This window comes from Lepidochelys kempii, chromosome 26 (genome assembly GCF_965140265.1).
Source record: "Lepidochelys kempii isolate rLepKem1 chromosome 26, rLepKem1.hap2, whole genome shotgun sequence".
Lineage (NCBI taxonomy): Eukaryota > Metazoa > Chordata > Testudines > Cheloniidae > Lepidochelys > Lepidochelys kempii.
Genome location: NC_133281.1, coordinates 12,023,362 through 12,035,443, shown reverse-complemented (window position 1 = coordinate 12,035,443; position 12,082 = coordinate 12,023,362). Strand labels below are relative to the sequence as shown.

General features: G+C 46.5%; 1 protein-coding gene across 1 annotated transcript in view; it reads left to right on the top strand.

Moving 5' to 3' along the window:
• Positions 1–735: 735 nt before the first annotated feature.
• Positions 736–12,082, top strand: part of FIGLA (folliculogenesis specific bHLH transcription factor) — a 32,410-nt gene continuing 21,063 nt past the window's right edge. The window contains exons 1-3 of the mRNA XM_073324937.1: positions 736–969; positions 3,803–3,955; positions 6,752–6,988. Coding sequence (XP_073181038.1) covers positions 736–969; positions 3,803–3,955; positions 6,752–6,988 — 624 coding nt within the window. The remainder of the gene's footprint in view (positions 970–3,802; positions 3,956–6,751; positions 6,989–12,082) is intronic.

Sequence of the window (12,082 nt, the reverse complement as noted above, 5' to 3'; positions counted from 1 at the left end):
GAGCCAGGTAAACCCCCCTTGCTCCCCCCCTCCACACACAGAGGGGGTGAGCAGGCCCCCACTTCTTCTACCTCCCTCTCCCGGGGGGGGCGCCTATTGTATTCTCTATTGACTCCTGCACCCCCTCATCACAGGGAAGTCATGCACATTTGGGGGGGGGATGCTAGGGCGCCCCCATTGCACCTCTGTGGAGTCCTACACCGCCAGAGTCATAAGTGGGCAAGGGACACCCCGGAAGGACTGCTACTGCCCCTCCTTGTGTTTTCTGGGGGCTCCCAGAGCGGCTGACCCTCACCCCCCCCACCCTGGTGAGAAGTGCATTCCTCCACTGTATTTTCTGGGGGCTCCCAGAGCGGCTCACCCCCCCCCCCCCCGTGAGAAGTGCAGCCCTTCATTGCATCCTCTGGGAGGGGTTCCACTGTGGCCACCCCCAAAAATAGAGCTGGTGAGCTCTGTGTTACCCAGGAGGAGGTATTTAGTGCTCTCTGCTCCCTGGGGCTGTCAGAGCAGCTAGCCACTGTCCCCAAAATACCCCACAGGTGAGTAGTGTCCCCTGTTATCCCTGCTAGGTCCCCCTCCCCAGACTCCCATGTTCCTGCCCAAAGGAATAGCCAGCCCCATTACCTGGGGCCGTGAGCAGAACAAGGAACGCGTGCTCTCTCTCCCCCCCTACCTGAGGTGCTCCCGTGCCTTCTTGGACCTGAGGGGCAACTGATTTGCTTTGAGACCTCACAGATGGCGGAGCAAGTGTCCGAGGAAGAGGAGCCGCAGCAGCACCGGGTGCCTCTGTTGGTGACCCCCGTGCCTGAGGTGCTGGGAGATGTCCTGAGCGAGCAGTTTGGCCCCCTCCCGTTCATGGCAGCCATCACCAGGATGAAGAGGCAGGCCTCCGGGCACTACCTCTCCACCGAGAACCTGGAGGAGGTCTTGGAGAGGAGACAGGCAGCTAACGCCAAGGAGAGAGAGAGGGTAAGGGGCCTCTTGTTCCCCCTCAAAAATAAACTGCTGCTTTTTGTTTTTTAAAGCTTCAGTGGGGCCAATAAGCTGTTGGTGAACTGGCTGTGGGAGGAAATGAGTCTGAACTTCTACATTTTGTTTCTGTGACGTTCCAGCAGGATCCAGTGAGCAGGGTGGGAACGTGGTGGGAACAAGGTTCATGGTGGGAAGAAGGAGATCCTGATCCATGACTACAGTAATACAGAGAATAAGGGGAGCATTTTTCTGCCTGCAGTGGATGGGGGTGTGAAATTCTCACCTCAGTCTGGGCTTCAAACACTTCAAATCGTGGAGGGATGCTGATACAAAATTTCAGTTCCTGCTCAACTCTTCGCTAAAGGGCGCAATTAATTATTAGCGTCTAGCTTATCTTTGGCTCCTATGGAGATCTCTAAATTATTATTCAATGCTTCTGTTGGGTGATGCCATAAAGGTGCAGTCAGCTCTGGCTCCCCTTGTGCAAGGTCAGGGGTGGGCAAACTTTTTGGCCTGAGGGCCACATCTGGGTATGGAAATTGTATGGGGGAGCCATGAATACTAACGAAACTGGGGGTTGGTGTGCAGGAGGGGGTGAGGGCTCAGGCTGGGGTTATGGGCTCTGGGGTGGGGCCAGAAATGTGGAGTTCAGGGTGCGGGAAGGGGCTCTGGGCTGGGGCAGGGTGTATGTGTGTTTGGGCTCCACCTGGGGGTGTGGGCTCTGGGGTGGGGATGAGGGACTGGGGATGCAGGAGGTTGCTCCGGGCTGGGACAGAAGGGTTCAGAGGGTGGGTGGGAGGGACCAGGTTTGGGGCAGGGGGTTGGGGTGCGGGAGGGGTCGGGGAGAAGGCTCCAGGTGGCGCTTACCTCAAGCAGCTCCCGGAAGCAGTGCCATGTCCCTCCTCTGGCTCCTATGTGGAGGCGCAGCCAGGCGGCTCTGCACGCTGCACCATCCACAGGTGCCACCCCTGCAGCTCCCATTGGCTGTGGTTTCCTGCTTCCTGGCAGGAGCTCGAGGGGTGGATTAAAACCTCTAAAGGGCTGGATGCAGCCCTGGGCTGAAGTCTGCTGACCCCTGTGCTAGGTGCTGCCGGACATAATGACAGTCTCTGGGTCTCTAAAGAACTTAGAATGTAAGAGTGAGGTTTTTTTACCCTTCCTTTTGGAATGACTTCACTCCCGCCCCAACCGATGCAGCTCCCCAACTTTCCCTGTGCGGCCTTCTTCAAATTAATCAGATTTGATACTGTTAGCCTTGCTACAGTAGCAGCTCCATGCGCAGAGCTATTCCTCAAATCAATGGGAGCTTTACACCTGGGGCAGCTACAGAAGAGGGCCCATGACATGTGCCCGGTCGCTTAGTTCAGCAATAGGTGTTCTTTGAATGCTTGTGAAAGTGATTCTTATCTGCAAACTATGTATTCTAGATAACCTATCCAAATAGAGAGATGCCTGGGTGATCAGCACTTGCCAAACAGGTGTGCAAGCTTGCTTGTTGCTGCAAAAAACTGTTTTTGGAAGACCTAGGTGTACAAGCAACACTAGAGATTTCTATTTGGCTTGTCACCTACTCCCTCAACATTCGCTCAGTATCAATAATGTTATGGTCTCTGTGCAAAAGACTCTGATGCAACAAAATAACCAAGTTGTTATGAACAAAACGTTAAGAGATTCAAAATTCACAGCAACTCTAAGCTGGCACCGTAGCGAGTACAGACTGAGGAGAGAGAACTAGAAGGATGCACGGTGTCAATGCAAAACCCATTTGGCAGGTGAGTTTCAAAGAATGGCATGCTGGCGGAAGTGCAGCGTATCAGAATGCTGTGAAGCACCTGGGATGGTTAGAGTGGTCAGTAAACACAGCGGCAGCATGTGCAGTACATCGTTCCTTTCAAACATTGTCAGATAACTAATTGCGAACGCAACTTGGTCCAATATGCCGAAGGTCCTTGCCCGCAGCTGGAGTCAGATCCTGTGTGCACGCCTGCACCAGTAGTCCTTCTGGATTCAGCGGAACTACTCACGAGTTACTTGCTTGTGTGTAAAGTTGTCTATAGCGTTGTGGCCTAAGGCCCAGATGTTTACAGGTGTTTCTGTGCAGTCAGTGTTGCCACGCTAAACCGATTTAGGAGCCTCAGTCTCATCCTCAAAGAGGAGCGAGGCACTAAAAGGAGTTGGCCATTAATGGGATTTGGGCTCTAAGTATCTAAATCCTTTTGAAAATGAGACGGGGGGCTTCTAAATCGGTTTAGCATTGCGAGGCTGAACGCAGCAACGCCTAAGTACCTGGTGAGCTTAAAGCTTTCACGTCAGAATTGCTGTGAATGGGAGCAGTGATCGTCTTAGGCATTCTGTTCCTAATAGACCTTCTTGTTTAATGCTGCAGCAGCCCCAGTTCCAGCACCTATGGCCTCAGCTTTGCTATTTGATCATAACTGTGCGGTTACCTTCGTTTTCCCCAGGACACGCAGGTGGTGGATTATCCCACATATTGTTACTAATTCAATTGCACTTTATATTAAGGTTCCATTTATAAAGAGTTAATCAATGACTGATGCATGCGGTAGATGGCACATCAGTGGAAGGTATTGCAGATGGTTACAAGCCACCTGTCCGTGTGTTAGACTCTACAACCATCGATTAAGCATTTATTGAAACTGCATTTAATCTTTTCATAAAAGGCCACCAATTATTCTTAATGCAGAATGTAACGGATCTATCCAGTTTAAAATGAGCTGCCTTTAAAAGTTTCCCCTTTTCACCACTGGATGGAGTTCTGCAGCTACCGGGCTGAATTTTGTTTAATTTCCTCCTTCCATATCTTGGATAGATAAAAAACTTGAACAGTGGCTTTTCGAAGCTGAAGACCATCGTGCCTTTGATACCTAAAGACCGGAAGCCTAGTAAGGTCGACACACTTAAAGCAGCCACGGAATATATACGCCTGCTCCACTTGATTTTAGAAGAAACTGGAGGCTTTGAGGTACACAAGAACCTTTCCCTCTCTGTAAAATCCATCTGTAATTCTCTCAAAGGGTCGTGGTACCAGCATGTATGTGAATGCAACTTAATGACTCTTAATGTCATCACTAACATCCAACCAGAATTTGAGCTTAATTCATGCGTATCTTGCATTCAGTATTTAATATAATATGTGTTAAAACATCATACCCCCTTTCTACCTGTCCCTTCTACTTCGCAGATGTTTAATTGCAAAATAAAGCAGCACTTTAGCAATTGAAAAGCTGCCATTTTTAATGTTAAATGTACTGTATTTGGTCAGCTCTCCCTGCCATAAATGCTTCCTGTCAGTTACTGATTCATAGGAATACAAAAGTAGCTGGGTTATGAAACAAACCTTTTGTCATAAATATAAAGGGAAGGGTAACCACCTTTCTGTATACAGTGCTATAAAATCCCTCCTGGCCAGAGGCAATATCCTGTTACCTATGAAGGGTTAAGAAACTCTGCTAACCTGGCTGGCACCTGACCCAAAGGACCAATAAGGGGACCAGATACTTTCAAATCTGGGGAGGGGGAGAGGCTTTTGTTTGTGCTCCTTGTTTACTGTGGTTGTTCTCTCTTGGGACTGAAATCCATCTTCTCCAACCCATCCTAATCCAAGTTTCCAATATTGCAACCAGTATAGGTAAACTAATCCTCCTTGCCTGGCTTATCTTTTTATGTGAATTTTCCTGTGTTAAGAGGGAGGTTTATTCCTGTTTTCTGTAACTTTAAGGTCTTGCCCAGAGGGGGATCCTCTGTGTTTTGAATCTGAATACCCTGTAAAGTATTTTCCATCCTGATTTTAGAGAGAGGATTTTTACCCCTTTTTTTTTTTTTTTAATAAAACCCTTCTTTTAAGAACCTGACTGATTTTTCCATTGTTCCAAGATCCAGGGGTTTGGGTCTTTGACGATTTTATAACCAATTGGTTAGGATATTATTCTCAAGCCTCCCCAGGAAAGGGGGGTATGTAGGGCTTGGGGAGATATTTGTGGGGGAAGATGTCTCCAAGTGGTCTCTTTCCCTGTTCTTTGTTTAAAACCCTTGGTGGTGGCAGCATATTGTTCAAGGACAAGGGAAAGTTTGTGCCTTGGGGAAGTTTTTAACCTAAGCTGGTAAGAGTAAGCTTAGGGGGTCTTCCTGCGGGTCCCCACATCTGTATCCTAGAGTTCAGAGTGGGAAAGGAACCCTAACACCTTTCTTATGAGCTAAGTAATGATTCTACAGCTATAACCCTTGGGAGCTGCTTAAAAGCTCTCAGATGAACTTTTTTTGTTGGAAAATGCAAGTTTTTATTTAACTTTTTTTGGGGCGGGCAAGTGGAGAATTTTTGTTTTTTGGCTTCTGGAAACTGAAGAATGTGTTTTGGTTTTTAACCTTTTAACCCTTTCTCTCCCTCCCACTCCCCCCCCTAAAAATAGGTGGGGGGGGGAGTTGGGTGACCAGATAGCAAGTGTAAAATATTGGGATGGGGTTGGGGGTAATAGGAGGCTCTACAAGACTAAGCTCCAAATATCCGGACCTTCCCTATAAAATCAGGGTGTCTGGTCACCCTAGGTGGGAGGGGGAGGTAGAAAACTGAACGTGAAGAAAAACCCACTGGAACTATTTACGGGGGGGGGGTGGGCAGGGAGGGAAGTCAGCTAAAGTCACTTTTTTTTTTCCAACTTCATTTTCTCTTACTTTCCCTCCACTTTTCAAGTGGAAAAAGTAACGGAGGATGGGTTCCCCCCCCCACTTTCAGTTTACCTTTATCCAGTGGCAAAAAAGAGAAGGAGGCGAAATTCCAGTGCCCAAACTTTTTTATCCCCCACACCCAAAAACCCTGAAAGGGTAAAATTTTTTATTTGAAATAAAAACTGGAGTTTTGAAACTTCCTATTTTTTCTATTCCCCCCCCTGGGGGGGAAGGGAAATGGAGGGGATCCCAATTCCTCCCCTCCCCAACTGGCTTTAGTCCTTCAGCCTTTTAGATCGAGAGGTAGCTTCCAGATTGGCTAGATCTAAAAATACTTCACTGAAGCTTTCGGGAAGGTAAGTGAACCCAGTCAGGGTTTGTATGAAGAAGCCTGCAGAATGGAGCAGAAAGCTGGAGACGCACGGAGCCTTCACGATAGGGTTGGCCCTCCAGTGTTTTTTATGCACTGCAGCATTTTGTCATGAGCTACAAGTATCTTTGAGGGAAGTCCTAAAACTCTGCATGTGTATAAAGAAGTTTAAGCTGGCATAATTTACATGCTAAACATCTGGAAGAAGGTCTATGTTGAAGCAGGGGGGTAGTCTACTTTCAGTTCCATATTCTTGCTCTCTCCTGGCCTCTTGGTAATTGAGTTGCACAAACTTAGATGCCTGTATGCCCAATTTGACACTGAGCCCAACCCAGAGGTGATATGCACTGAGGAGTGGGAGTTTGATGTCCCTATCTGCATAACCTGTATGCTGTGGGGGCTAGAATATGGTACAACTTACCCCCTGGGATCCTTCTAAGATTTCTAAGACTCCTGTTCTACGAAGACACCTTCAGCCCTCATCGCTTATATTTAAGGTTATAGAGCTTATTCTTTGTTACCACTTACTCTCTGTTTTAGTCCTTCCTTGGCTCCTGTGTAGCAGCTGCCATCCTCTCCTTTTTTTTAAGGAGGCCAGTTGGGTTGGCTTCTTAGTACTGGTTTCTATATGTAATGGCTTACTGCAGTAGAGACATCTGCAATACCTTGTTTGGGGGATGGTTACCTAAGCTGTCCTGTCTTTACGCTGCCTTCTGTTGCTTCTAGAAATTGGAAGACCCTGTTGATCAGGAGTTAGCCAGCAGCGTTTCCATGCCCGTCTCCTTAGAGGAAGGTTTTGGGGGAAATGCCTTGCCACAGAGCACCAGCTGTTATATCAGGACTGAAAACGACATGAGCGTACCTTGGACAAGCAATGCAGTGGAGAGCCCTGTGTATGTGTGGGGCCGGAGCATCCTTCCTTCTTACTTGGGGATCGTACAAATCCAGAAGAATGGTCGGCTGGTAAGAGCGAATGTCTGAGTTTTATAGAAGTGGGGCATGGGGGTGTATATTCCACTTGCTCTGTAGGTGAATAGATCGTAGAAATGTAGGGCTGGAAGGGACTTCAAGAGGTCATCTAATCCATACCCCTGTACTGAGGCAGGATAACCCCATACCTACACCATCCCTAGATGTACTATTATAACCTTATTTTTTTGACCTCTAGAGTCCTAAATGACCTGCAATCTTCCGACATGGGAGATTGCTCTCCTTGTGTGACGCTGCCATAGCTGTGATCAGCAAAGGTGCTTGAGTGGAAAGGAAGTAGGTGTGGCTCTACTGAAACGTCCTTAAGTTGCATCTTTCTCCCTTGCCTGTTGGTCCACAATTGCTTGAATCTGTTGAGCTCTAGGGCATGTTGCAAAGTCCACCTCTTCTCACAGGCATCCAGAGAAGGCTTGGGTTTGGGCAGTTAGAGGGTGGGGGATTTTTGTTGAATTTAATTCTCTTGGCTGGCTGGCTTTATGTGGACCACGTTTTTTAGCTTTGGTTTTTTGGAACACTTTTTTATGAATTCTTGTAGTTCAAATTTTGCGAGTATGTTTAGATCTCATGTTAGGTATCTAAAAAGTGAAACCAGCATTATGCACTTGTCTGTCTAAATTAGGCACCTAAATAAGTGGGTTCCCCCAGAGGTGCAGTGCACATGTGCTTCCCCATGACTTTAACAAACTGGATGCTCAGTAATTCTGAAAATCCAGCTATTCAATGAAGGACCCTTCCTTTAGAGCATAAGGGGTTTTAAAAATTGTACATCCTTGTTTAACATCAGGCTTCTGAGTTGCTCCATCCCAAGACCCTTATTGTAAAGTTCACCTTGTGGGAAAAAGATCCTTTTTTTAAAAGTGCTGTAATCATTAAAATAGCATGAGGAGGAGGGCATTGTGCATTGGCCAGGCCTCTGAGAAAGCTGCAAAGCTGGTTTCCAATCTTGTAATTTAGAGTTCTACAAAGTACACAGTAGTTCACACAAACAAGTACTTGGCTGCAGGCAACTCTGTTTTATCTGTAATTGTAACAGACGAGAGCATGAGAGGAAGTTTCAGATATTGATTCAGAATACAACTTGCTTCTGTTAGCTGAGGCTTTATTATCATTATTACAGGTCTCAGAGTAGCAGCCGTGTTAGTCTGTACTTGCAAAAAGAAAAGGAGGACTTGTGGCACCTTAGAGACTAACCAATTTATTTGAGCATTTATTTGAACTACAGCTCACGAACGCTTATGCTCAAATAAATTATCATTGTTTACGAAGGCACGTGCTTAACTGCAAACCCTGTAGCTTTTCTAGTATTCATCGAGCTCAGGTCTATTCGGCTTGTGCATGTCTCTTTAAGAACTGTCCTGCTGCATTTGCTTTCAAATTTGATTTAATGCAATCCTCAGAAGCAACTTCATGAATATCTTTGAATAAAGTGTCCGAATTTCTTTTTTTAAAGGTGTATCAAACAAATCACTAAAATGGCCAGCTCTCCTGACTAGGCTGAAGTAAGTTGTCTGTACTATCTAATAACCTGGTGCAGGGCATTTTTAGTTTATTTGCTGTCCGATTACAGTGCACGGAGCTTGATACTACAAATCCTCATGCAGTGCTAGGTGGGAAAGCACAGGTGTCTGCTCTCCATAGTGAGTGGAGGCTCTGGGCCAGCTGCTGGAGCTATCGCTGATTTATGCACGCTGAGGATTGGGCCCGAGGTATGGCTACAGGAAAGACGGTGTTTCCTCTGCCGTGTGTTGGCATGCCTCCTGCATCTGCTCCTTTGCAATTTGTGAGGGTAAAAATCAAGGGGTGGCATGAAAGTGGAGGGGATGAGCCCCATCATAAATAAATCTATGTAAGCCTCTGAGGGTATCCACATTCTAGGTATATCTCGCTTAATAATTTCAGGGGCACCAGGCATTGATGTGCCTCGGTCCCTCCTATTCTATGCCTGTGTCATTGAACAGTCTAATCTCCTGTGAGCTGTAATCTTTTGGTCGTTGGCTTTCGTGTGTGGGTGCTGGGTGATGCTAGTGGCCTGTAATACACAGGAGGTCAGATTGGATCATCGGGTAGTTCCTTCTGGCCTTAAACTCTGACTCTTGACAAGCCCTGCCACTAGATATTTTTTTCATTGCCCGGTAACTTCACTTCCTAAAACTGCTCCAAGTTATGGTCTCTTAACCACACTGTCTTTCAGGTGTCAAACACTATGGATTCGTGGATGATCTTCTTTTCAAGTGAGATTTAATGAAAACTTGAGTTTCCCGGGATGGGTTTTTTTTTGCTTTACGAAAACTTTATTTAAAAAATTCAATAAACTACCAGAAGCTGAGTGTTCTCTCTAGCTTGTGGTTTTTTTCACTCTTGAAGCCTGATCTTAGTTTTATTTCGCAAAAGAAACGCTTTTCTTAATGGCTATCAGATGCACAGATGTGCACAGAAATAAGTAGAGCTGGTTGGAAATTATTATAATTTTTTTTTACAAAGGTTTTTGTTGGAAAATGCAGATTTATTGAAATGGGGAACAAAAACAAATTATGAAATGAATATTTTTTCCAGCCAACCCTAGAAATAACAAAAGGGGTGAATGAAAACAGCTCTAGTTATTTTGGTGCAAATCTGTGTGTAGACAAACATTAATATAGTAAACAAATGGACTTGTGTTATAAAAACTTCCTCCTTTTATATAAAGTTAGCTTCTGTCCTCCGAATTCCGCAATGAACTTTTCATCTTTAAACTGAGATGCAATTACAAACCAGCATTCAAGCCCAGATTTTCAAAACTGGCCCCTGATTGTTGTGTGCTGTAGTTTTGGGGATCCTGTCTCTTTAAAACACCCTGGACTGTCTTTTCAGAAGAGATGAGGTGCTGAGCACCTTCAGGGCTTATTGATTTCAGCTAAAATCGGTTGCTCGGCACTCCTAAAAATCCTCCCCCAAGCATCCCAAGCTGGGGAAATGATTCTTCGTAGAGCCGGGGCGTGGGGTAGGGATATGTGTGTGATCGTCCTTTGAGCAGGGGATTGGACTAGATGACCTTGTGAGGTCTCTTCCAACCCTAATCTTCTATGATTCTGTGGTACATACCGCCTGTCTGAAGAGGTAACAAAAGGAAGAACTCTCTTGTAAGGGAGACTGCAAGAAAAGCTATCTATTTGACTGCTGGCGTGTTCTGGTACATAAAGCAGAGGACAAGAGTGACCACGTGCAACTTTGTTCCAACCCTGTCTGATGTTACCTTTCTGCAGCTTTGGACAAATGAGTTAATTAATTGTATTTCCATTGCCATATCTATAAAATGCGGCTAATTCCTCCCGTATGGGGTGTTAAGGCTTAATTAGCGCCTTACATCTTCAAAGTTTCTTTTTATAAATATTAAGGATTAGTAGTATGTAAAGTGAGTGAGCAGTCTGAATATTACTTGTACTGTAGGGCCATCCTGAGGCCTAATAGGACAGAGGCGCCACAGTGCTAGGGGCTGTACCTAATCTCACAGTCCCTGCCCCCAAAGAGAAACACGCTCAGCATTGGCCTAGCTCTGCTTGCACGGAAGTCAATGGGAACTCTACCTTTGACGTCCAAGTGAGCGGAGTGAGGCCAAAGCAGAGTGCTTTTGAACCCCCCCTCCCACCCCCACTACAATTGAGTGGTTCGAGCAGGGGCTCAGCCGCCTCGGGCTCCTAAAATCCGAGGCTGTGTCTATACTGAACTAGGGGCATGATTCCCCTGCTCGCATTCAGCTAGTGCAAAGATAAAGAGTGTAGCGTAGCGTAGCCACGCTGAGTACAAACCTGCCTCAGTGCTACGCATCTGCTGCCGGTACCCATGGCTATGCTGCTGTTTATACTGGTGTTAGTCATGCACACAAGCAGGAGACTCACACCGCTAGCTTGTAGTGTAGACGTAGTCCACAGTGATCCAGTGACAGAATTAGGCTAGGGCAAGTAAACATAACTTCTGCAAAGCTGAGAATACCTGCTCCCCACGCCATCATGGGGAGCACTAGCAAAGGGCCAAGTATCTCTCATTACCTTTCATCGCCAAGCATTTTATCCACAGGAGCTGTTTGTAATGATCTACCAAAGAGAACTTGCATTGCTTTGAGATCGTGAACTTTGCCTAGATTGACTTAAGCCTTCTTGAGCAGCTCCCAGCAAGCTGATGGAGTGTTTACTCACACCCGCAGCTTCTGGGCTAGAGCTTGACCGCTGTTTAATCGCGCACAGGAACGCTATGCAACCGTTTAGGAAGAGTGTGAAGAAACAGTCAGGGTTGACTAGAGTGGAGAGAGGAAGGATGATCCTGGCAAGATGGAGCAGCTGCTACAGGACTCAATTAATAAAGAATTAAAAGAGGGGAATATAATTAATGCCAATTAAAATGGGTTTATGGAAAATCCTTTTCTGATGAGATTACAAGTTCAGTTGATAAAGGTAATACCGTTGATGTAGTACTTGGTGCTGCAAAATGTTGTAGGAGGAGCATTGCCAGCAGATCGAGGGAAGTGATCGTTCCCCTCTATTCGGCACTGGTGAGGTCACACCTGGAGTACTGCGTCCAGTTTTGGTCCCCCCACTACAGAAGGGATGTGGACAAATGGGAGAGAGTCCAGCAGAGAGCAACAAAAATGATCAGGGGACCGGGGCACATGACTTACGAGGAGAGGCTGAGGGTACTGGGCTTGTTTAGTCTGCAGAAGAGAAGAGTGAGGGGGGGATTTGATAGCAGCCTTCAAGTACCTGAAGGGGGGTTGCAAAGAGGATGGATCTAGACTGTTCCCAGGGGTGGCAGATGACAGAACAAGGAGCAATGGTCTCAAGTTGCAGTGGGGGAGGTATATTAGGAAACACTATTTCACTAGGAGGGTGGTGAAGCACTGGAATGGGTTCCTAGAATCATAGAATATCGGGGTTGGAAGGGACCTCAGGAGGTCATCTAATCCAACCCCCTGCTCAAAGCAGGACCAATCCTCAACTAAATCATCCCAGCCAGGGCTTTGTGAAGCCTGACCTTAAAAACCTTGAAGGAAGGAGATTCTACCACCTCCCTAGGTAACCCATTCCAGTGCTTCAC